The 24,644-nt window shown below is 38.6% G+C and overlaps 4 protein-coding genes across 9 annotated transcripts; all 4 read right to left on the bottom strand.

The window, feature by feature from the left end:
- Nucleotides 1–541: 541 nt before the first annotated feature.
- On the bottom strand, nucleotides 542–3,754 carry LOC105162507 (squamosa promoter-binding-like protein 17). Of its 2 annotated transcripts, none has more exons than XM_020693848.2 (4): nucleotides 3,583–3,754; nucleotides 2,855–3,170; nucleotides 1,445–1,584; nucleotides 542–1,351 (listed from the first exon to the last, which is right to left on the bottom strand). In XM_020693848.2, exons 1-4 carry the CDS (start codon nucleotides 3,596–3,598, stop codon nucleotides 771–773), a joined length of 1,053 nt encoding a protein of 350 aa, XP_020549507.1. In that variant the 5' UTR covers nucleotides 3,599–3,754; the 3' UTR covers nucleotides 542–770. The 2 variants fall into 2 exon arrangements, with proteins under 2 accessions (XP_020549507.1, XP_011078846.1); XM_011080544.3 differs by having other exon boundaries at nucleotides 2,855–3,268; nucleotides 3,583–3,732.
- A 9,630-nt stretch (nucleotides 3,755–13,384) lies between these two features.
- Nucleotides 13,385–15,077, bottom strand: LOC105162505 (uncharacterized). The gene is made up of 2 exons (XM_011080542.3): nucleotides 14,648–15,077; nucleotides 13,385–14,130 (listed from the first exon to the last, which is right to left on the bottom strand). Exon 2 carries the CDS (start codon nucleotides 14,090–14,092, stop codon nucleotides 13,670–13,672), a length of 423 nt encoding a protein of 140 aa, XP_011078844.2. The 5' UTR covers nucleotides 14,093–14,130; nucleotides 14,648–15,077; the 3' UTR covers nucleotides 13,385–13,669.
- Nucleotides 15,078–16,264: 1,187 nt separating this feature from the next.
- LOC105162504 (transcription termination factor MTEF18, mitochondrial) lies at nucleotides 16,265–20,349 on the bottom strand. 4 transcript variants are annotated; one of them, XM_020693657.2, is made up of 3 exons: nucleotides 18,161–20,349; nucleotides 17,634–17,801; nucleotides 16,265–16,680 (listed from the first exon to the last, which is right to left on the bottom strand). In XM_020693657.2, the coding sequence occupies exon 1, from the start codon at nucleotides 20,072–20,074 to the stop codon at nucleotides 18,332–18,334; it is 1,743 nt and encodes a 580-aa protein (XP_020549316.2). In that variant the 5' UTR covers nucleotides 20,075–20,349; the 3' UTR covers nucleotides 16,265–16,680; nucleotides 17,634–17,801; nucleotides 18,161–18,331. The 4 variants fall into 4 exon arrangements, with proteins under 4 accessions (XP_020549316.2, XP_020549315.2, XP_011078843.2 ...); XM_020693656.2 differs by having other exon boundaries at nucleotides 17,634–17,807; XM_011080541.3 differs by lacking the exon at nucleotides 17,634–17,801 and having other exon boundaries at nucleotides 18,171–20,349.
- Nucleotides 20,350–21,431: 1,082 nt separating this feature from the next.
- Nucleotides 21,432–24,529, bottom strand: LOC105162503 (UBP1-associated protein 2C). Of its 2 annotated transcripts, XM_011080538.3 has the most exons (7): nucleotides 24,191–24,529; nucleotides 23,102–23,222; nucleotides 22,752–22,895; nucleotides 22,425–22,621; nucleotides 22,266–22,341; nucleotides 21,771–22,111; nucleotides 21,432–21,609 (listed from the first exon to the last, which is right to left on the bottom strand). In XM_011080538.3, exons 1-6 carry the CDS (start codon nucleotides 24,343–24,345, stop codon nucleotides 21,794–21,796), a joined length of 1,011 nt encoding a protein of 336 aa, XP_011078840.2. In that variant the 5' UTR covers nucleotides 24,346–24,529; the 3' UTR covers nucleotides 21,432–21,609; nucleotides 21,771–21,793. The 2 variants fall into 2 exon arrangements, with proteins under 2 accessions (XP_011078840.2, XP_011078841.2); XM_011080539.3 differs by lacking the exons at nucleotides 23,102–23,222; nucleotides 24,191–24,529 and adding an exon at nucleotides 23,662–24,099.
- Nucleotides 24,530–24,644: the final 115 nt, after the last annotated feature.

The raw sequence follows: 24,644 nt of genomic DNA on the forward strand, positions 1-24,644 counted from the left end.
GTGGAACCAAAATGTAAATTTTCCCTACTTTTCAAGGTGCTCTCACGTGTTAGTTTGAAGTGTTTGTACAAACTCAATTGCATAACCATTTTATGTGGGTGATTATTAGATTTCCTTTAAATCCATAAAAATGGAAGAAAGAGGTTAAAAAAAAATCATGTGAAAATAAAATAAAATAAAATAAAAAAAAATCATGTGAAAATCCATAAAGTTTTGCAAATAATTCAAAAAATTCGATATAAATTAAACAATTCAGAAGATTTGGTATTGTGTTACATTTTGTTTTTAAGTGAAAATTCGTGCTGTCTACTAAAAGACCCTAACCGTGATGTGATATTCTTTTCGCTAAAACTCGTTCAGATATTACTTTATTGCATACGAATGAACCCTTGTCAGTTCAAAACATAGGTTGCATAATCTTAAGGATTCAGTGATACTTGAACTCGTGACATTTATAAAAAAAAAAAAAAACCAAGTGAAATGACTACTAAATTGATGTGCTGGTCATTAACATCTTACTATTCTAACTTGTGCATCACTGTCCTGAATGTCATTGGAGCAACTGAGCAAATGAGTTTTCAATCATAATACAACTGATACATCAATAACAGCAATTCAATGTTCATGCCTGTTTAGTCCGAAGGTATCGTCGTCTCTACTAACAGTAAGCACAAAGAAAACATCACAGAAACCTCAGTGTTGAGTGAAACAAACAAACGTGCTAAGTTGAAGAAATACATCAGATACAAGAAGTTGAAAACCGGAACAATTCAAAGCGACCAGTGCATGTGCTGGACCGAAGAATCATAGCCCCTCGATGGCTCGATTTCATGGTATTGCCCGTCGTTTGGTTGAGCCAACCCGAGATCTCCGTTGTACTGAGAAATTTGGGCTAAGCCCATATCAGGAGGCATCTCCTGAAGAGTGTTACTAGCTTGATTGCCCTTAAAGCCCCATGAGCTGCTGGCCGAAGGCGGCTGAACAATGGCCGTCCCGTCAGGACCAAGAAAACTGTTTACCCCAAGGCTCAAGGATTGGCATGTTGAGCCCCAGGGCTGATTTGACAGAAGAGAGAGAGCACTGCTTGTGTCAGAGACTCCGCTGAAACATTCATCTGAGGATACTCCAAGGCCGGTATAACTTGGCCGAGTTGGTGAACCTTGCAGAAGATCAGGTAGAGGAGTTTGTAAGCTGCTCTGCCATGGAAGCTGATACTTCCCTCCAATAGTAGCTTGATTGCCCGATCCTCGTTCAGATGTTGCGTTTGTGTTTGTCCATGAATCTCTTCCAGTGAGGGAGGTCGTGTAAGCACTGAAGTCCATCACAAAACCTCCACTTTTGCTATGGTTATCTGCAAGCCACAACACGACATCGCGGTTAAGTAATCTCAGCTAATGGTAACACAAGTGAAGTATTCTTAAAAATTAAACAAATAATGTCTAACCAAATGTGGATGGAGAAAGACTTCCGTAGCGGGAGGATAGTAAAGGTCCTGGCTGTGGCTTCCTCCTGCGCTGGTTGTGGCCGGCAAGGCGTCTGCGGCAACTCCGCTTTCCTTGGTCAAATTCGGGCAATTGATGAAACCTGGAGAGAGGCTAACCAGGGAGTTATAATTCGAACAACAAAACTTCAATTCTACCAATCTATTGTCTTATTTGAGTTTTATCAGTGATACTCAGAAAAATATATCATCCTCAGTTCTCAGTCCAAATGTGATTAATTTCACAAAAATACTATTCCTGATGTTGGAAGAATAGGAACAAGATATTTTCCGACAGCTGTCGACTTCATGTAATAAAAAGTTTCAAAGCTTAACAAACAGCTGAAACACACTTTTACTTGTATTCTTGTCAAAAATATTCTTGCATTGACACTCAATTCACAAAACCATGAACTCCCCTATATACTCAAGAATAAACTTTATGCGAATGAACAATTAGAAAAAAAAAAGACGACTGGTACATCAAGAAATACCACCAGATGTCTGATGGCAAACCAGGAACCAGTGGTTTCTATGGCTTCATAGTATAACATTCTGAAATTCTCTTAATCAGTTCAAACATAGTACTGAACTATGACCCGATATAAATTCCCAGAAAACAGATATTCGTTATTATGTTGTTCAAGTATTTCCCAGATAAGAATTATTATTATTGCCACAAGTTAGAGTCGACTTGGCTTTAGTGTTGCAAGAATCCTCTTCTTTACTCTGTTCATGGTCGAAAAAATTACAAGTAAATTTTCACTCCTTTCGACTTTCGTCCTCTCTCAAATGCTATAAAAACTCAATTATTACCAAGATTTCTCAAAGAAACTATCCTCTTCTTGCACTTTCTTTTCGTTCAAGCTCAACCACCTACCTCAAATGTCTCTACTCAGCAAACTCGAATATGACTTCATCGGACACTTGATGAGAATACTATAGCCCAAAAGCAACATGCCAAACGTATCATTTTCTATTCCAGCACAACAGTGTTGTTTTTTCTTAATTCACAAAACAACATTAGAAGTCCAATAACATCACAGTCAATGTCATAAATGAATTTACAAAGCCCTCCAGACAAAGGATATGAAGATGAAAACCACATCAGAACAAAAAACAATCATAGAACAATGCATATAACACATATATAACAATCAACTACACCAAACCAACAAAAAACAAGAAGCATAATCCACAATGGACCAAGAAAAGATAGCCCTAACCTCATCTGTAGTAACAGTTAATGTGACATTATGCTTGAAGTTAATCAACATAAATCCAAAGATTCAATCTTCTTAATAATGGATAAAGAGAAAAGATAATGTAATTTTTTTTTAAAAAGAAAAAAAAAAAAGGAGGAAAAAGGCTGACCTGCTGCACTGTTGGCAAAACCTTTGCTCAAGGCCTGCAACAATGACCCTTGGGGACTTGGAATGCATACCACAAACTTTGTGCCTACAATAATAAGCCTTAGCATCACTCAGATCTACCTTACAACCCTCCACCTGGCACCGAGGCGGCTGGCCTCCCTGCACCAGGCCCGTCCTCCCTTTCTTGGCCGGAGACGGCGGAGGCGCCGCATCCGGCAACAGCCCACCACCGTTTTTGGGCCGCAATCCAGAACCCACACCCTCGAAGTAGATTTTCTTCCCAAACTTCAAGCCATTGATTGAGTCAGCCACAGCACCTGACGAAGAAGAAGAGGATGAACCCTTTTCCATTCTTGATGTCTACAAACCACTCATTGCTGATTTATGAATCAGATGAAAGCCACATGCATCATCTCTAGGAACACGAAAAGGAAAAGAAACATATATTCAAACAAACCAACAAAAATATGGGGCTATAACTAAAAGAAAAATTGGTTCTTTATCCCAGCTCCAAAATTACTTCAAAAAGCAGAAAACCCCTTTAGACTCTCAAAACAATAAAAAGTTTCTGTTGAGTACTTCATGTGAATCACTGGAGACTATATATCAAAACAATACTTGCTTGTTTGTATATATTTTTAAAATTTTTGGTTTGTGGGAATTCTTGACATGGGAGTTTGCAAGTGTGTGTGTGTGTGTGGTGGGAGAGTAGTGGTGTAAAGTAGAGACCTGACATATGGGCCATAATGCCAGCTTGGGGTGTGTGCTGAGAGAAGTATTTGTGAAGCAGTGAAACTTGACTTGTGTCAAAACACAAATAATGGAGAAGCAAAGCAAATGAAGGAGACAGTGTTTTGTGAGTTTCCCATTGCTTTTTTGGGAGTTCTTGGCAGCTTTTATAACGTTCACTACTTTTTCCGCTCACTAACTCAACTGTCGTTTATTATCCCCCCCCCCCCCCCCCCCTCTGTGCATGAAAATTCAATTCTAGCTAGGGATAGTTATATAAAACCCCGTTTATACAAAAATTTGCTTAAAATCGATTTTGTTAATGAAATAGACCAAAAAGAAAAAGAAAAACTTTTTGTGTTTTGTAAAATAATGCACGCTTTTTCCTATTGTTTGTTCCCCTGAATGACATTAATATTTTGGGTATTTTATTCGTTATATTCTTATTTTAATAGTCATTGATTTTCAATAGTAAAAAATAAAAAAATTTATATTGTATCAATATATAAATATAATTTATATATATAAATAACGTATATAATGTATGAAGTAATGATGGATGACTGTCATCGCATACCTCTCTACGTCGCCCAACCACAAACAGGCCGACCACGATCTACATCGCCCAAAAGACAGCGACGGCGATGGTTTGGGCGACGCGATACTCTTTTCTTTTTTTGTGCGACAGTCACTCAAATCCAGACGATAGTGTGTCGCCCTGACTTGTGGTGGCCGGATGCAACTGTCGACAATAAGTGGAGGGAAACAAAAAAAAAATCAGAATGGAAAAAAATATAATTTTTTATTTTTTAAATTATTTTTAGACCTCTATTTTTCAATATTTTCAAAATAATCCTAAAAATTGAAAAATTCGACACATTTAATCCTATACTTAAAGGATGCTCAAAATGATCAGGAATATTGAAAAAACTCGAGACATTTAGTCCTATAAATATCGTAAAGCAGAGGACTAAAAGTATCAAGTTTTCTCTCAATTTTAAGATTATTTTGAAAAAAACAGAAAAATATAGAACCAATCATATTGAATTTTACCTTAAGGATAGAGTCTTTGTTGTTACGCAGGATAATTCCATCCTGTTCTAGACGTGGTAAGCTGTAAAAAGGCAGTTTAAATGAAACTTGTACTTTTATGTGGTCATGAACCAATCATTATCCTTCATATTTCTTAGGTACAACAACTCCCTCTTCTAGAGACATAATTTTTTACCCTTATTAGTTTTTTTTTTATTTATTTTATTGGGGGGGGGGGGGGGTCTAAATGATGTGGTTGCTTCATAAAGTGAACTATTTGCTGCTAACTGCGGGGGGGTATTTTGGTTTGCAACAATTTTGGGTGCATTAAAAGAAGAGAAAGTAATTTACCTATTATGGGTTATTTTGACTTGTTTCTATGATGATTGGAATTTTAAATACCATGCAAAAAAACATTAGTATTGATGAGTAATAAATTTTTTCTGTTCGTAGCTTCATATAATCAATTCATCGTAACGGTAAATATTTTATTTTTTTAACACAATAATCTTTAATTAATATAAAGTTCAAGATGCGGGTCGATTAATTTGTAAATTTAAATATTCAAAATAATAACATAAAAGTCAATATATAAAGAATGATATTCAAACTAGTTATAAGATCTGAAAATTCAAGATTATATACTTATATGAATCTTGACTCGTAAAATTTGAAATCAAATCAGATTTCGTTTAACCAAATCACAAAAAAACCCTCCACATATTTTGGGCTAATAACGGTCGCATTGACACGTGTCATCCCACGTATTCTATGTGGTGCTTAAGTTTCAGGAAAAAGACATGAAAATTATACAACATTGAATTATGAGACTAAAATGAAATTTGTATGTTCGGTCTTTGTTGGTATAAAGATTTGAGCAGAAATTGATGTGACAAAAGCATATGATGTTATATTGAAGCAGTAGTTATGCATGTGAAAAGTGTGGTGCAGTAACAATGTGAAAAATTGTGCAAATGTGGAAGTAAAATTCCATCACCACAACCACTTTTTCATGCCAGTAATCAAATGATGCTAATTACCGAAAAATTTAAAAAAAGGAGATGATTTGAAACACCGACCAAGAAGAAATTGGTTGGTTGATACAAAAGCCAAAGCCAAGCTGTCTTAATTTGTAGTGAAAGGGGTTTGGTCCATCCCCAATTGCCCATCCATCATGTTATGTTTTTGGTCCATACCTCATTCAATATTTCGTGGCAGTTTGTGTCTGTGGAGGAAGCAGTACTGTTCTGTACTGTCAGACCTCATTCAAAACAATCTACCTAAACAAACAAAGTGAGAAGGGAAGGGACCCCTTCTTCATCCCATGCATCTCTCCTTGTAGGATTATTCTTCCTACTTCGAATTCAAACGGAATCTCGTTGTATGAGATATTGTCAGTTTTTGACTTCATATGAGTCGTCTTACTAGGGAGATGAAATTTTGGGGCTTATAAGCCACTCAAACTTCTCGTTTGCAATTAATATGTGAGACTTATAAGACACTCAAGCTTCTTATCTGCAACTAATGTGGGATACTTGCTTATATTAGTCCCCAGATGAGAGGCACGTAGCCTTGTTTCCACATACAACAACAAATGATGTGGCTTACCACTTGACCGGTGTCCGTCCCATTGTGTGAGGTATTGTCTGCTAGAGTTTCGTACGAGACAAACGTCGTTCTTGATGATGACTTTGTTAAGTTGTGAAGATTGATTTGAAGAAGTCAAGGATGACCCGATTCAACTTAGAAATCTCAAGTTGAGTTGGAGAAGGATAACCCGATTCAACTTAGAATTCCCAAGTTGAGTTGGAAAAGGATAAGTCATGGCTATAAATACTACTCTTATTAGCATTGTTTCGTAGAGTAGAGTAGAGTAGAGAGAAAAACATATAAGTTCTCTGTATAATCGAGAGATAAAAGAAAGAGTTGAGACGAGAGTGAGTGTTGTCTTTCATGTGTGGTGAAGACTTACATACTAGTGTGTGTGTGTGTGTGTTGTACTCTACAATTTTCCTCCTCTTTGAGTGTTTTCTCCCGGCTTGGTATCGCCCCCAGATGTAGGATTTATATCCAAATTGGGTTAACAAATTCGTGTGTCTTTTATCGCCTTCATATTCCGCTGTTGTCCATCTTGACCCGATCCATTTCCTAACAGACTTTTCCTATCTTGTTTTCAATTTTTAAATGAACTAATTGTTAAGTTGTGAAGATTGATTTGAAGAAGAAAAGGATAACCTAATTCAATTTAGAAATCCCAAGTTGAGTTGGAGAAGGATAACCCGATTCAAAGTTGAGTTGGAGAAGGATAACCCGATTCAACTTAGAAATCCCAAGTTGAGTTGGAAAAAGGATAAGTCATGGCTATATATATACTACTCTTATTAGCATTGTTTTATAGAGCAAAGTAGAATAGAGTAGAGAGAAAAGAAAGAGTTGAGACGAGGGTGAGTGTTGTCTTTCACGTGTGGTGAAGACTTGCATACAAGTGTGTGTGTGTTGTACTCCTCAATTTTCCTCCTCTTTGAGTGTTTTCTCCTGGCTTGGTATCGCCCCCAGACGTAGGATTTATATCCAAACTGGGTTAACAAATTCGTGTGTCTTTTATCGCCTTCATATTCCACCTGTTATCCATCTTAACCCGATCCATTTCCTAACAACTGGTATCAAGAGCCTGGTTCAAGGAGTTAAGATGGAGGGAAAGTTTCCAGTCGAACGGTTCAATGGTTCCGACTTTGGATTTTGGCGTATGCAGATGGAGGCCTACCTGTACGGGAAGGACCTGTACGAACCACTTGCAGAGAAGTCCGAGAAGACGAGTGATGAAGAATGGAAGGTGCTCGATCGAAAGGCAATGAGCGCAATAATCCTGTCGCTCTCTCGGAATGTCGCCTATCATGTGAAGGGAGCAAAGAGCACGAAGGAAGTCCTACAGACTCTTGCCGATATGTACGAGAACCCTCAGCAATGAACAAGGTTATGCTGATGAAAAAACTATTCAGGTTGCAGATGGAGGAGAGGAAGTCGGTGGCCGATCACCTCAATGACTTCAACCAACTCACGACACAGCTGGCGTCTGTGGATATCGTGTTTGACGATGAGGTAAAAGCGTTAATTTTGCTTTCATCTTTACCTGACAGTTGGGATGTGGTTGTTACTTCGGTGAGCACTTCGTCTGGGAAGGAGAAGATGAAGTTCGACAACATCAGGGACATGATGTTGAACGAGGAAACCCGTAGAAAGCAAACGGGTGGATCATCTGGCTCTGCACTACATACAGAGTCCAGAGGGAGACCTGACACACGGGGTAAATACCGTGGAAGGTCAAGGTCAAGGTCCAGGGGGAAGAACAAGGGCAAGAAGGAGATGGTGTGCTGGAACTGCGAGAAGCCCGGACACATGAAAAGCGAATGTCGGGTGCCAAAGAAGGAAAAGGAGGGCCGGACAGCGAATGCCGCGACGGAAGAGGTCATGGATGCACTCTTGTTGAGTGTGAGCAGTTCTTCCGATGATTGGGTTGTGGATTCAGGGGCCTCATTCCTCATGCAGCAACAAAGACATCATGGAGCCATACACCTCAGGTGATTTTGGCTTAGTTTATCTTGCAGATAACAAACCCCTCAAGATTGTAGGAAAGGGAGATGTGCGGATCAAATCAACGAATGGGTCATGCTGGACCCTACATGATGTGAGACACATACCAGGACTGAAAAGGAACTTGATCTCAGTCGGACAGCTGGATAGTGATGGATTCCACACGACGTTTGGAGACGCGAAGTGGAAGATCAGTCGGGGAGCAATGACTTTGGCTCGAGGACTAAAGTCGGGAACGCTCTACATGGCGGGAGGATCCAGTTCAAACATCCCCTTTGCAGGAACTGTATCGCAGGCTAACCTGTGGCACAATCGCTTGGGCCACATGAGCGAAAAAGGAATGAACGTGCTGAAGTCAAAAGGACGGTTGCCTGAGTTAAAATCGGTGGAGGTGGGTCATTGTGAACACTGCGTGTTCGGAAAGCAGAAGCGGGTGAGCTTCTTGACCACAGGAAGAACTCCAAGGAAAGAAAAGTTGGAGCTTGTTCACACCGATTTGTGGGGACCAGCACCAGTGTCATCTCTTGGTGGATCAACGTACTACATGACATTCGTCGATGACTCCACTAGAAAGGTATGGGTGTATTTCTTAAAAAGAAAATCTGATGCCTTTGATACATTCAGGAAATGGAGGGCACTAGTGGAAAATGAGACAGGTCTACAAGTGAAATGTCTCAGATCGGATAATGGTGGCGAGTACAGCAGTGAAGGTATCAAGAATTACTGCGCCGACCATGGAATCCGAATGGAGAAAACAATCCCGGGGACACCTTAGCAAAATGGCGTTGCTGAGAGGATGAACAGAACACTGAATGAGCGTGCGAGATGCATGCGATTGAAGAGCGGACTACCAAAGATCTTTTGGGCAGATGCAGTCAACACGGCTGCTTTCTTGATCAATCGAGGGCCTTCTGTCCCGTTGAACAACAGGATACCAGAAGAGGTATGGAGTGGTAAGAAAGTGGATCTTTCTTTCTTACGTACGTTTGGTTGTTCAGCCTATATTTTGAACGATGATCGGACTAAGCTGGATGCTAAGTCGATTAAATGTACATTCATTGGGTATGGGACTGACGAATTTGGGTATAGATTCTGGGATGATCAAAACCGAAAAATAATTCGTAGCAGGAATGCTATATTCAATGAGGATGTAATGTACAACGACAGGAAGGTAAGCCCGGACGATGACAAGAAGGAAAGGGAATTTGTTGATCTCGATATTTCAAATTCCGGGATCATGAGACCAGCAGATACGGATTTAGTGCGAGTTCAGACGGACGAAACCGAACAGACGGAGATAGAGCCAGAACCAGTATCGGAGGAACCGATTACTGAAAGCAGCACACCCTTGGCACTGGGTCGAGAACCGAGGCTGAGAAGGGCCCCAGATAGGTACTCCCCCTCTCTTTATTACTTGCTTTTGTCTGATTGTGGAGAACCCGAATGTTACGCAGAGGCAGTCAATGATGTCCACAAGAGCAAGTGGGAGCTTGCGATGAACGACGAGATGAACTCGTTGAAGAAAAACAACACATGGGAATTGTGTCAGCTCCCAAAAGGAAAGAAGGCCCTACAGAACAGATGGGTCTATCGGGTTAAGGAAGAATCAGACGGGAAGAAGCGGTACAAGGCAAGACTCGTAGTAAAGGGATTCCAACAAAGATACGGTATTGACTTTACTGATGTTTTTACACCTGTTGTCAAGTTAACTACTATTCGTCTTGTGTTGAGCATGGTAGCGGCAGAGAACTTGGAGTTACAACAGATGGATGTAAAGACAGCCTTCCTACACGGGGATCTTGAGGAGGAGATATACATGGTACAACCAGAGGGGTATAATGGAGATGATCAGCAGGTGTGTCGCCTGAAGAAAAGCCTGTATGGATTGAAACAGGCTCCGCGGCAGTGGTACAGGAAGTTTGACAACTTCATGCTAGAGATAGGTTTCTCTAGATGCAATGTTGATCATTGCTGCTACGTGAAGAGGTTCGATGAGTTTTTTATCATTCTACTCCTGTATGTTGATGACATGTTGATAGCAGGATCAAATGTCAAGGAGATCAATAGGCTCAAGGATCAGTTATCGAGGAAGTTTGACATGAAAGATCTTGGCGAAGCAAGGCAGATATTGGGCATGAAAATCACAAGGGACAAAGGTATTGGTAAATTATGGTTATCTCAATCTGATTATATTGAGAAAGTATTATGCAGATTCAAGATGGAAAATGCAAAACTGGTTGGAACGCCATTGGGAAATCAGTTCAAACTATCCAACAGTGATTCGCCCCAGACTGACTCCGAACGTGCAAAGATGAGAGTCACACCGTATGCCTCAGCAATTGGGAGCCTGATGTATGCTATGATCTGTACTCGGCCGGATATAGCACATGCAGTGGGAGTAGTTAGCCGTTTTATGAGCAATCCAGGAGTGATGCACTGGGAAGCTGTGAAATGGATTCTTAGGTACCTAAGGGGTACTAAGGACCGAGCATTGGTGTTTGGTAAGGGCAAGCTTACCTTGTTTGGGTTTGTTGACGCTGATTTTGCAGGGAGTGACTATGACAAAAGGAGGAGCACTACAGGGTACGTGTTCACATATGGCGGTACAGCCGTATCCTGGGTCTCAAAGCTGCAGAAGGTTGTCACACTGTCCACGACGGAAGCTGAGTACGTGGCAGTTACTGAGGCGGCTAAGGAGCTCATTTGGCTGCAACACTTCTTGGGTGAATTAGGGAAACCTCAGACAGATGTGATTCTTCATAGCGATAGCCAGAGTGCGATCCATCTGGCAAAGAATCCCGCGTTCCATTCGCGGACAAAGCACATCGAGATCAAGTACCATTTCATCCGACAACTTCTGGAGAAGAAGGCACTGCAGCTGGAGAAGATCCAAGGAGAAAAGAATCCTGCGGACATGCTGACCAAGGCGGTTGCGATGGAGAAGTTGAAGCTGTGTACGGCTTCGACTGGCCTTGATGACTAGAGTGGACAAACCCGGCGGTACCAAGAAAGAAGTGGAGAAAAGCTAATCAATCTTCAAGTGGGAGATTGTTAAGTTGTGAAGATTGATTTGAAGAAGAAAAGGATAACCTGATTCAACTTAGAAATCCCAAGTTGAGTTGGAGAAGGATAACCCGATTCAAAGTTGAGTTGGAGAAGGATAACCCGATTCAACTTAGAAATCCCAAGTTGAGTTGGAAAAAGGATAAGTCATGGCTATATATATACTACTCTTATTAGCATTGTTTTATAGAGCAAAGTAGAATAGAGTAGAGAGAAAAGAAAGAGTTGAGACGAGGGTGAGTGTTGTCTTTCACGTGTGGTGAAGACTTGCATACAAGTGTGTGTGTGTTGTACTCCTCAATTTTCCTCCTCTTTGAGTGTTTTCTCCTGGCTTGGTATCGCCCCCAGACGTAGGATTTATATCCAAACTGGGTTAACAAATTCGTGTGTCTTTTATCGCCTTCATATTCCACCTGTTATCCATCTTAACCCGATCCATTTCCTAACACTAATATCACTCTTTTCAAATGGTGGTCGATTATTATTTTTCTTTTTTAATTAGTGTGAATCGAATATGAAAATATAAAATATTATAAAGGATGCATACGCTGATATGATATAACCCACATTTGATTTTATTCAAAAAAAAAAAAAAAATTCTGGGAGGAGGATTAATTCCAAGAAATGATTAGAGAAGTCAAAAGTAGTGAGTCATCGAAGATATTCGCAACTTGCTGCGCTTTAACCAAATTATTATAATATATTCAGACACACTTTTCTTCAGACAAATTATTATTTTAAGCATAAAAATATATTAGATATTCCTGATGTTGGATGTTCAGTGCACAAGATTCTCAGCCTGCACATCTCAATTTAATCAGATTTCAAGTATTATTGTAATTATTATGTGATTAATTTTTTTTTAATTGTAATTGTAAACACAAAGTGGGGATTTTAACTCCTTTTACTATGCCAAAAATGTTGTTTAATTGATAAAATATCCAACTTTTTTCAATTTTACACTAAATTAAAAATGTGGGTAAAGAGCCGTACTAGTTTCTGGAAATGAGTGGTTGAGTTTGAGAGCAAGAAAGGCATGAGGGGTGTTGGGCTGTTACTTCTCCTAAACCCTGACTCAGTACATTTGTTTCCCAATAGTTGTGAAAAGTAAGAACAAACTGCCACCACTTCTGTACATCTGGGCTTGGTGGGCTAACTGTTGTTAATATCTTCAACTGGCTCTCACGCATTCAAAAATTAACATGTATAACAGTTGCTTCATTTCCCTTTCGTGCCACCGTTTTCACTATTTTTACAAGGCATCAAGATTTTGAGTTGAAAGCAATCACAATCATTAGTGTAATGATTATTACAACATCACAAGTACAGTCGTTGAGAGAACTGCCATCTTCTATGTAACTACAGTAATTCGTGTATAATTAACTCTCAGAGTGACAAACCGTACGTGTGGGTGTGATTGATTGTCCAAAGTCGAAGACCTCACAAGAGTACCCAATGTTGCACGAATCCGTTTTAGACAAAAGAAGCCCTTCTTGGCGAGTGTACTAAGTAGTTCTGAATCCTCCTTTCTGATTGTTTCTTGTACTGACATGATAACATTCAAAACAAACACATTTAAGAAGAGTTGTCTCTCAACTTCCACATCATAAACCTTTATAAAATTCTTGTCCAAACTATATTCTGCCGTATCCAATGAATCATACAACATGTTTTATACTACTTTTGATGTGATTCATTATTTTTCTAACCTCGTACGCCAATCATACGATAAAGTGTAATTCATTTGCCATATAATTTGTTCAACAGCACCATGTTCAGACAAGAATTTCTTGTAACTACTTGGTCAGAATGGTTGATGGGTGGGAGAGAAGGAATCTGAATCAAACCTAATCAAGAATTTCACAACACAAATCCCAGTAATGAACCTTCACTTATCCATCACAGTAAGCATGACTGCAATGTATAACAGAAAGGCCAAAGATTTGAAATACACTACACAAAGGGAAATCAACTCATTGTGGTTGAGGGAATGACGAAAGCTCAAAATTTACCTGAATCTCATGAGAAGACGACTCTGGAGGAGCTAATCCGCGTTCTATCCGGCTTCTCTTTGTAATGCCAGTCTCAAGTTATAGCAGAAATGGACAACGACACCTTCACTTAAAATTACTATATGAATCTTGAACCATAGTACAGAATAGAATGGAAACATTATAGTGTTAGTGGAGCAAAGGTTCTAGCTACTTGACACGAAGTACTTGTCTAAATAAACTAGTTTCAGACATCTAACAACAAGAAGTGCAAGAAACTTGTTGCCATCTTCTCCACTAGTGAAAACGAATTTCTCAAAGGCATTATCAAGGACATAAACTCAAAAAACAATTACTAAAAGGCCAATATAATTTGACGAGGCTTTTGCTCCCAGTGTGCAGTACAAAATTCATTTGCATTCAACGCCAACTTCAGCAGCCCGCCTGGGCTTGTTCTTCCTTCTGCTTCCGTTTTGCCTATAGCCAACCGACTTGATCAGGACAGAGGCATTAGTTTTGGTTCCCATGCCATTTTCCTCTGTTACTGAATCTGTACTGTCCTTGGTCATTGAAGGCCTCTTTCTCTTCCTGCCGTTTTCCATGACAGCTTGATTCTTGCCACTTTTACTCAAAACTGAACTTTTGTTATCCTCAACGTCATTGTCTTCATCCTCTATCTTATCAACTCCATCTTCCTCCTCAATTTCATCTTTCATTGGTTTTTGTGGCCTCCCTCTTCTCCTTATAGGCAACTTCTCATCCTCACCACTTCCAGTATCATCGCGAGCAGCAGTAGCAGACTTTTTCTTCCCTTTCCCTCTCCCTCTACCCATCTTTCTAAATCAGCAATTCGAGCAAAACAAAAACTATTCTGCAATAACAAATATGGATACATAAGACTCATAGAGTAGCCCGTATCAAGTTTTGTTGACAAATTTCAAGAAAAACGAGGCAAGAAACCTAAAACAGTAACACAAACTATGGAGAGGTAAACCGATAAAAGCAAACTCTACGACTAAATAAATCTAAAGCCCATCTATTCTCATCCAGCTGAAATCCAGATGTTGAGATTTAGCAAACATCTAAACAGAAATTACCTACAAAATAGTACTGCAACATCAAAATGAACTTCATGGATTACTAACACTATGCTAAATGAGGATGCTCTACTTAGCGAAAACTTGAGTAAAGCCAAAAAGTACAAATCCAATTCATGTATAACATAACTAGGAATCTAAAATGAGCTTTCTTTCTGAAAACTAACGGAGAAACAAACATCCCATATAAATTAAAAACATGAGATTGCAATAAAACAACATTAAAACTATGATCAAACTGTCACTTCTGGTGGTAAATTAGATTACAGCAAAAGCAAGCGAGTTACATACCAAGTGGAGCTGACTTCACAACTTCAAACAACATCGATTTGCATCCAAAATCGAAGCAACCATTTTTATCAAGAGAACAGCTTCACCAATCAAGAACCAAATAAAGACCCAGTATTGAGATGAGTTTTTCTACCTGCATGAGAACAGTTCCAATAGTAATGGAAATTTAAACAAAGATAAGTAAAGAAAAAGGTGAAGTCTTGGTGTACTATGAACAAAAAACAGACAAGGGTTTGATCTGCTGCAGGAAAAAATGAAGGCCCAGATCAAATAAACAAGAGGGTAATGGATTGGAGATTTGGAAATGAATTCAGATTTGAAAAGATTGATTTTTTTTTTGTGTGTTCAAAGGTTGAAGAAACTAAGCCAATGAGGTGCTGAGGGAAGGAGGCAAAGACTGCAAAAGGAGAAGAGAGAAAACGTGTGTAGTTAAGTGGGAAGTGGTGAAAGGATATTTATTTATTTTATTTTTGATGGGCTATTTGGGAAGTTAGGGTGAACTATAAATGAAGGTAAAATAACTATTCAATATAATTATTTTTTTTTCTTTAAAGAAAATTAATAATTTCAGATAATAAATAAAAAATTTGGCTAATTAAAATGAAATAAAATTCGAAGGTGATCATTCGCGCATGTCAAACTGCTTTTTATTTATTTATTTCTATTTATGTCTAGTAATTTTATTTGGTTGAAGAATGAAAATGGAAATTATTTTATATAATTTCAAATGACCCGAAAAATTAATCTTTGTATATTTGAAGAAATTTCTCTTTGTTATGATTCTTTACATATACTACATTTTTTGAGGCGAAAAGTAATAGATTTTCTGGTACTATTTATCTCATTTTATATAAATTTAGTCTGTTGTTCTTAATTATATATGCGTAGATGGACTCGACATATTCTTAAATTTAAGGTAATTATATACTTATCACTAAAAAAATAACACCCCACCGCCACAAAGTTATTTTCACAAATTTGACTCTTTTGGCAAAAACATATGGATAAGGCCATGAGTGTTTAAGTCCTTGACAATTTTATCCCAAAATTCAATTTTTTCTCCATTCTTTACAGTAATATTATCTTCTTTTTATATTACTAAATTTCTTTTTAAATTGTTGCCTGTATGGTATAGCATAATTCAAATCACAAATTATAATGTAAAAGATTATTTTATTATAAAATATATAATAATTTCTATACGATTGAATTTGATTAGAGTCAAAATTTTATAAAAAGATTTGTTCTTTCAAACTTTGGGGTATGTTGTGGTACTAGGTCGGTGTGGCCATGGTTTTTATTAGATGATGATGAAAAATAATTATGACAATCATATTCCTTGCTTTATATAGTTGAAAATTTTCCAATCTATATATATAGATATAAAATTTGTGGGTAAATGACCGAAAAGCCCCTATCGCTTTGTTGGGCTGTCTCAATCTTTTTCTTGAAAGGGGACCACACGTTTTAAGCAGCTGGTTGCCACAAACTCATGATTGGATTTGGACCCTCTCATTGGGCCATTGTCTGTCTGTTCCTACAATGTTGAGCTTGTCCAACTCTTTTAGTACAACTGTTCTATAAAAGCCCAAATTTCATCATGAATTGGACAACATGGAGAGAGAATGAATCTTGAATTCAAGAATGGGGGAATTCTAGTATGGACATTCTTGGCCTGTCAAAACTGTAAATATAGTTCACGACCAGATTTGTATTCTCCTGTGAAGCAGAAAGAGGAAGAGTTATCAGAATGAAACAGAGGGAAGACTGTACAACTCTATTCCCCCCTTTGTTCTTCAGACAATCATATATTCTTGATAAGATTTTGGTAGCTGTTGATTCAATTATCATTCTGTACAAGGATGTTTCATGACCGAAAGAATCATCCCCGTCCTAGCTTGATGAATGCCGAGGTAATGTGTTCCTCCATTTCCTAATCACAAGCGCTCTTCTGCGCAACGGAGAATGAGATTTTATCTTTGCAACCACAGCGTTGTCTTTTAAATGAGTCAGCAACAACGTTGGTCGATTCCCTGCCACGGTGTTAAAAAAGATAATGTCAGAACGAAGATAATATATGTACGGTTTAATGGACGGGCATGCACAATAATAGGACAGAAATACTTCAGTACTAAGTGATATTTCAGGGACATCTATGGCATAATTGCTGAATGTTTAGAAGGTAAATCATGTGATAGAGAACTTTGTGTGAACAAGCAAAGGTAAAATAAGAACATGTCCAAGGAAAATGGAAATAGTCATTACATCCGAGACAACTTCAGGAGAATTAACTGCAAAACCACAAAACATATTTAAGCAGCCTTAGGCTCCTCTCAATGAGAAAAGAAAAGAGAACATAAATGCAAGGGGAAGAAGGAAAGAGGAACTACTTGTAACGGGAAAAAAGCCGTTACAGAGGCGAATTCAATATCCTTATTGCACTAAATTGGAGTTTTGGTTTACTTACCACTGCAATTTCCTACAGTAGTAATGGATAAGGGCATATGCTGTCCAAAGATGCCAAAAAAAGACACAACCATCGAGTCATGAAAGATCGAGTAAAAAATTATTGCTAAAATAAAGCATTGGCCAACTCTTCCTTTTTATCAGTTCTGCAGTCTATTTCCTAAGCATTTCTTCCCAAAACTTCTATGAGTCCTTTGGTCCAGCACCTTAATGCATAACTGTTAAACGTGTAAAGTGGAGCACATGAAGTTCATCTGTTATATGTAGCTCGGAAAGCCTGGTGATGCAAAGAGAATGATCTCAAATGATGCCAACTATTAACTTTCCACTTCAAAAAGAAAAAAAGATAAAGATAATTTTTCATTAGTTTTCAATTTGACTATTAATTCCGAGACCATGACTATTTAACTATAGCACATGAATGCTCTTGATCTCTGAATGCAGTTATATGGTAGTAAAATAAAGGACAAAATATTTTAATACAATATTCAAATATATCAACGATTTGGTTTACACATACCTTAGGTTGTCTCTCAGGGATTCTGTGGTGTGTCTCGATTTAGTGCTCCTTATTAGTTGCGAATAATTATTATAATGTGAAAACATTGTCAACTATGTCCTGATACAGCCATTATTTTACATCCTTGAGGATAAGGTTGTTTCTTGTGCTGCATCCATTGACCTCAAACTGGAACTTATTCAGTATGGTAAGGATGGAAACAAACTTGATCAGAAATATGACCAGAAGAATAGGAGACTGAACATTCAAACAACTGTAGGGACCATACAGAAGAGAAGGGTAACAAATGCAAGCATGCGGTTACAACTGAAAAATAAGTCCTATAACACACAAACAGCCAGTAGGATTTTCTAAGTCACATCACTGACAACAAAGAACAACAGCATAGCAAAGACGGAAGCCAAACAAGTGAGCAAATAAATGTCCCAGAGGAACTAAATCAAACAATTTCCAACTCGCATTAACTTCAATTGACTCATAACTATTATGCCCGGCTAAGCATATATGAGTAATCAAAATGCAGTTACCTGATCTTACATTTGGTTTGCCTTCTCCAGATTATGTTCATTGAACTCAAAATTTGGAGCTACGGAAAAGCATGACAGTTCATTTGCAGAAGACTTAGCTTTAGGAAAACCCTGCATTTCCATGGAGGCTCTAGTAACAAAGCTAGTAAACACTGATTTTTCCACTCACTGTTAATATATCTTTTTCTTCAGGCTCTCCCAAAATTCAAGCCCTCTAGGATGAGAGTTTACATAACTCCTGACAAATATTTCCTCTGAGCATGAGAAGAGAGTGCTTAAGGCCAACTTCGGGTGTACTGCTCCTTGATCTTTGAGCCATTTATAAGTCAGAAGCCTAAGCTTTACCCTCTGAATTTTATAAGAGACAAGTGCTGGATGAGCAACCAGAGCAGACACTGGGTATCCCATGTCTTTTACAAAAAACTCAACTTTTTTTGCAATGACATCCTTTGACTGGTTAAGAATTTGGGGAGATACTTTCAGCATCTCTATGACATCTTCACGACTCAAACCATTGTTCACTAAACAATCAAATCTCTCTTGGAGTTCAACCCCCTTTCCTCGAAACACTTTCAGGGCCCTTTCCATTTGCTTTGATTTTTCAACAAAGCCTAGGCTTAATAGAAACTTAGTCTTCAACATTCTTACTTTTAAAACCCTCTTTGGCCCTGGTAGCCGATCAACTCTCACTCCAAGGACCCATTTCTTTAACACATACGGATCATCCTTGACCATTTGACAGAGCTGGTTCAGTCCACAGTTCAATGTACCCAATAAGCTTGTAACTTTTTTGAGTTCACATGTACCCAGCAGTAGTGGGTATGAACGAACCATCCAACCAATATCTTGAACAGACATTTTTATTTCAACTAGAAACTTATAGCACTGACATAAATTATTTGTGAACTTCACAACTGATATATGTGGAAACTGAAGAAACAGATTTTGTATATCACTCGGTGTGGATCCGAATTTCAACAAGAACACAAATAAGCAAAAGGTAATACGTCCAGAGAGCTCAAGCACAAGGTCAGGATGGTGTGTAATTACTTCTCCTAATATATCTCCAGTCAAGCCCAACTCACCGAATAAACAGATGAGCTCAAGCATACATTTCCAATTATACGAATTCCCTTCAGATAAATGCTCCTCAAGCCATTTGTACCCAATCCCTGATTTCTTTAACTTTTCTAAGACCTTAAGAAACTCCGGGTTGACATCTCCCATCAAAAGGTAAGGACTTGAAGCAATTATCTTAACAACAAGAGACTGATTTAACCCCAAATTCTGAAAAGACTGAAGCTTTGATTGCAAAATCCCATAATCATACCTAAAAACCTCCATAGCTTCCTTATAAATCTTTCCAATCCTATTCCTCGCAATTCCATAATTACACAGCACACAGTAGTTCTGCAACAACAACTGATCATCACTTAAAAACATCAAATCGCGGGGAAGAAATGATGAATACTCAGAAGGATCCAAGCCTATGCTTTCAAAGAAGGGTTCGAATTCATTAATAGGATGGTACCTCAAGAACCGTGTCAACGACCGGCTAACGTCACCATCATTAATATCCACCTTCTTCAACAACCTATCCAGAAACTCGGGGGTGTTCTTGCTCATATTCTCAGCATCCATAAACTGCAAACTCCTAGTGGAATGCAAATAGTCTAACAAAGCAGCTTGAGCTTCCCTTCTAACAACACGGGACTTCTTAGCTAGTTCACCAAGATCTCCGCCGTTTCTCAAATTCACAGCCCTTTCTACTCTACAAAATCTAAAGAGTTGTAAAATGTGGAGTGACCCATTAACATAAAGATTCGATTTTGGTGATGAAGAGTTGTTTCCTGAGCAATATAAAGAAACACATTTGAGGAAATGAGGCTTCCTAAGTTTCAGTAAACTGGTCATGGATAACGCAAAGGGCGCAGAAGGGTAAAAGATTGACTATATTTGAGGTGCGTGAAATGGGTTTCTCGCCTTCATGAGATTTGTGAAGGTTGCCCAGGGAAATTGGTGCTAGGCTACTGCAGGAGCAGCTTCCCAGACAAGGGTTTTCTCTGCTTTTTCTTGTACACTCTCTCGGAAAGGTTAAGGTTAAGAGGGACTTCCAGGGTCAGTTTTGACGATTGGGTTTTGTAAAACCCACGACAAGAGGAGAGAGAGGGGGCAGAGGACGGAATATGGGCATGCAGATAATGGACCGAAATGGGCATTTCAGTTGTTGGGTTAATTACAACTAAACCTCACTTAAAATTAGAAACTCTTTTCTTGAAAAAAATAATAAAATTACAATTGCACCCTCTTTAAATTTTTTTCATTTACACTAGACCCTCTTCTATAAGGATTTAGAGAAAAAATGCTAACATCAATAAAAAGAATTATATAAAATTTTAATTTTATCCCTAATTCAATGTTTACATGTATATTTTTATACTTATAAAGAAATAAATATAATACATATATGTATAAATTGAGATTGACAGTATTATATTTTTTTATTTATAAGTACAAATTATTACATGAGAATGTTATATAAATGATAAAATTAATAATTTATATAATTTTTTTGCTACCAAAAGCATTTTGTTTGAACCATAACAAGAGTGTAAAGGGGAGTTTTAATTTATTTTAAAAAAATATAACCTCACATTTTTAAAAAAATATATAAGTTTACTTGACCCTTCATTTGTACATCTATAATTCGTATATTGTTGGTAATTTGGTGGCTATTTGTTCTAACTTTGGAGGGGAAAGGAAATCGGACTAAACGTTAAAATTTCAACCCCTTATATTTTAGTAGGTAGGATTTTGGTGAAGTTTCAGAGACAAATATATGGAACGATAATTTCTTAGCTCGGAGAGGAGTTCCATAAAAGAGCTACAATTATTCTACATAAAGTTGGTACGGAGTAGTGCACAAGGATGGACGGTTGGATCCACAAAGCCAGAAACTTTCAACAGTATGAGACTCAGATTTAGAGCCCTTCACTGCTGTAAATGTCTTCAAAATAGTCATTGACGTGAAAACAGCCAACCAAACTTGCTACTATAATATCTTAAATGCCATCCGCATGAAATTGAATCAGCATTAACTTGACAATTTATCTATACTCATCCAAGAAATGCATAAGCAATCGCAATCTGGTCGTCATGGAGGAGCAAGACAAGCATAAATGGTGGGAGGATCGATTCGTTGCCCTCAGCCACACCCTCCAAAAATCAAGTAAAGAATGAGACAGAAAAATATAGACTGAAGAAATGATAATACAGAGAAGTCATTAATTGATAGTATTATAAATGGGAGTGGTAAAAGCTAGTTAAGTCAACAGTTATACACTAATTGACATCAGCGTTGGCAAGAACTTAAACATGGAGTTTGTAGTTCATTTTCAACTTGGAATTTCCAATAGCTGCTCAACAGCATTTCTTCCTCCTGCTACAACCTGCATATTTCATGTGCATGAAAAACACTAGCAAGATGAGGGGTACAAATGAAAAATCGGGCAAAGAAAAATAGAGATTCAGATAGCCAGAAAAATAACAAGGAGGTTGGCGTATTTGAATAATACAATGTATCTTCCGTAAATGCAGTTTTGCAATATACCATGCTGTGATTGTGTCCAGGGTCTATTGCTTTGGCATGTAATAAGGGTATCCCCCAAGAGCTGTTTGTGGCTGTGGAGTTTCCTTCTTAACACCGTACTGTGGATAAGAATATTGCGGCTGTGCCGAGTATGGAGCAGCTCCTGTTGGTGGACTTGTATAAGAAGCAGTAGGGTATGATGCCATCGGTTGGGGATACGTATATCCAATAGGGGCTCCACCTCCAGTCTGTTGATATCCGGCTGTCATGTGTACTGGTACTGGAACCACAGAAGCAGGTAGCTGTGATTGGGGGACTTTTCCTTTGTAGTTATCAGCAAGCTTCACTGTGATATTTCTTCCCTGCAGTTGCTCAAAAAGAAAACATTTAGCATACAACTTAACGAACCTGACCTTGACTTACTCCATCCTTTACATCGAGGGAAGCAGAAGACTATGACGCCAGCTAAGTTTATTAAAGTTCAGTTTTTCACTAGAAAGATATTAGACTACTTACTCCAAGCATCTTTTGGGGATCGTCTATAGCTTTTTTTGCTGCCTCCACCGTCCTATAGGTAACAAAGCCAAAGCCACTGCACAGTAACCAAATTCATCAGAAGATGCACAAAGATCTGCTCCATACATGAAAGAGTAAAATGTGAATTGACTCTTTTACCGAGATTTGTTAGTCTCCTTGTCATAGGCAACAGATCCCTCTTCAATCTCCCCATGCCTTGAAAAAAAGGAGAGCAGCATCTCACTGTTTGTCTCAGGTGACAGACCTCCAACGTATAGTTTGCGTTGGGCTTGATCAGGTGTAACACTGGTGCTGCTTAAGCCTTCACTTGCAAGGTTACAAACAGCCATACGACCCTGAAGCAAATATGCGGGAGAATAATTGAGAATGAAGAATGCAGGGGTGGGGTTTGTTCCGAGGTCTTTTATAACACATTCATTACACAATTGCTGATTTTCTTGGTGCGAAACAAACCAGAATACTCACATCTATCATTTTGCTGGGTGCTTTTAGAGCTCTCTGAGCTGACTCCATATCTTTATAAGTGACAAAACCATAACCACGTGACTTTCCTGTTGCTTTGTCATAGATTACAGCACCCTCTTCAATTTCACCATGCTCTTGAAAGGCCTGCATTCAATCATCCACTCAACAAAGTTAAAATGTTCACATTATTATCCTACCATTACCAAGAATAACATGCCATGAAAAAATAGGAAGTTGAAGAAAAGCCCATGGAAACTGTAGATATTTCAATTCAGTAACCAATAGTTGTATCACAGGGTACAGTCACCATGAGAACACAAAATACAGTCCGCAAGCAGCAATTCACTCACAGCACACAAAGTTTCTGAAGAAGTATTCCATGCTAAACCACGAACAAAAAGCTTTCGAAGGGCAGGATCAGCACTTGCAACACTTTTAATTTCTTCAGCAATAGAAGGATATTGGGACCCTCTTCACGCCAGAACATGCAAACAAGCACACACATTCAATGTCAATCCACACAGCACGCAGCAAGGATGAACAAGAAATGGCCTTCAACTGTAAAAACATTGAGATGCACAAGCAGCATCCACTCACATATCACACACAAGCACAACCAAATATCCGTGTGTCTAAATGTACACGGAGAGAAAGATTAAGCCATCACACAACAAATGTTATAGAGGCTTGCAACCTGTAACTTTAAGTTGTAGCAGAGAGATTCTAAAATTACTAAGAACCCTCAACCCTTGAGAAGAAAAGAAACAGCATACAAAATGACATCGCACCAATACCTTCAACAACCCAAGTATATCTCACAATTTATAAGTGCTCGCTATGCTGTGAGCTACTCTTTAATTTTCTCATCTAAAAGAACATCAATGTTAATTTCTTTGAGGAGTCCACATACTATGGTAATAAACTGATCCAGAAGCTCATTGCACTTGGAAATCCCTGCATGCAAGTCCGCAGTTAAAAGCCAGTAACTACGCATGATAGAAATGGGACATATTAGCAAACACCAATTATATCTGCTCAGTGCTCACGTAGAAAACCAAGACCAATTTCACTACTTAGCAACTCCCAAACTGCGATATATTTCACAAAATTACCCCATTCTACCCAAAAAATATTTATGCAGCAAGCCTATATTTTCATTTAAACAACCCCGAATACACAAAAGCAACAAGTACAACGACTAAAAATTAATTAAAAAATTTACTGCCTATCAACTTCGAAAGCACCCAACTTTCCAACAAAATCCCTCAACGAGAGCCCAACTTTATGAATCCCTCGCAAAGAACTAAAACCTTAACCAAACCCAGAAGCTTTGAAGAGGGGGGGGGGGAGAGAGAGAGAGAGAGAGAGAGAGCAGATAACTTAAATAGTAAATACGCCTGAAAATGTATATACAAGGTGGGAATAGGGTTAGGAATTACGCTCGAGCAAGAAGATCGACGAGCTGCGGCTTAGAAAGCGGGTCAAGGAGCCCACGCAATTCTTCCACGGTTGAAGACGCCTCCGACTCGTTCAAGTTGGGTAGCAATTGGCCGTTTCCAACTTCTTCAAGCTTCCTCTTCTTCAAATCCTCCATATTTCCAAGCTTATAGGTATCTCTTTCCTTTTCTCCTGTAGAAGCCCCTCTCCGTCTCCTCTACCTCTTCCCTCTTGAAACCTTGAAAGGAAGGACGCGGCTGTGCAAGCGTTCGTCTGGCCGCTCGCTGGCTGAAACTGAAACCCTTCCTGTCGCAGAATTATCCGGATTCCGATGTTCCTCTTGTACGAGTTAAAGTCGCATTACATCTGTTAAAACGCTACTCTTTGGTGAGTTGGGCCGAAATGAATGTCCAAGTAATTAAAGTTGGGCCAAGATTTATTTATGGGCTTGTAGGA

Source organism: Sesamum indicum, linkage group LG5 (genome assembly GCF_026168435.1).
Source record: "Sesamum indicum cultivar Baizhima isolate 11 linkage group LG5, ASM2616843v1, whole genome shotgun sequence".
NCBI classification, from domain to species: Eukaryota; Viridiplantae; Streptophyta; class Magnoliopsida; order Lamiales; family Pedaliaceae; genus Sesamum; species Sesamum indicum.

Bases quoted from the DNA above. Each gene is read 5' to 3' on its own strand.
- LOC105162507 (XM_011080544.3), bottom strand. From the start codon at position 3,204: ATGGAAAAGGGTTCATCCTCTTCTTCTTCGTCAGGTGCTGTGGCTGAC. The intron at 1,585-2,854 runs GTCAGCCTTTTT...GCCTCTCTCCAG, and splicing joins TTTTGCCAACAGTGCAGCAG to GTTTCATCAATTGCCCGAAT. The intron at 1,352-1,444 runs GTTAGACATTAT...TGTGGCTTGCAG, and splicing joins TCTTTCTCCATCCACATTTG to ATAACCATAGCAAAAGTGGA.
- LOC105162505 (XM_011080542.3), bottom strand. From the start codon at position 14,092: ATGGGTAGAGGGAGAGGGAAAGGGAAGAAAAAGTCTGCTACTGCTGCT.
- LOC105162504 (XM_011080541.3), bottom strand. From the start codon at position 20,074: ATGACCAGTTTACTGAAACTTAGGAAGCCTCATTTCCTCAAATGTGTT.
- LOC105162503 (XM_011080538.3), bottom strand. From the start codon at position 24,345: ATGGAGGATTTGAAGAAGAGGAAGCTTGAAGAAGTTGGAAACGGCCAA. The intron at 22,622-22,751 runs GTGAGTATTCTG...TATTTGCTTCAG, and splicing joins CACCCAGCAAAATGATAGAT to GGTCGTATGGCTGTTTGTAA. The intron at 22,342-22,424 runs GTAAAAGAGTCA...GTTACTGTGCAG, and splicing joins AAGGAGACTAACAAATCTCG to TGGCTTTGGCTTTGTTACCT.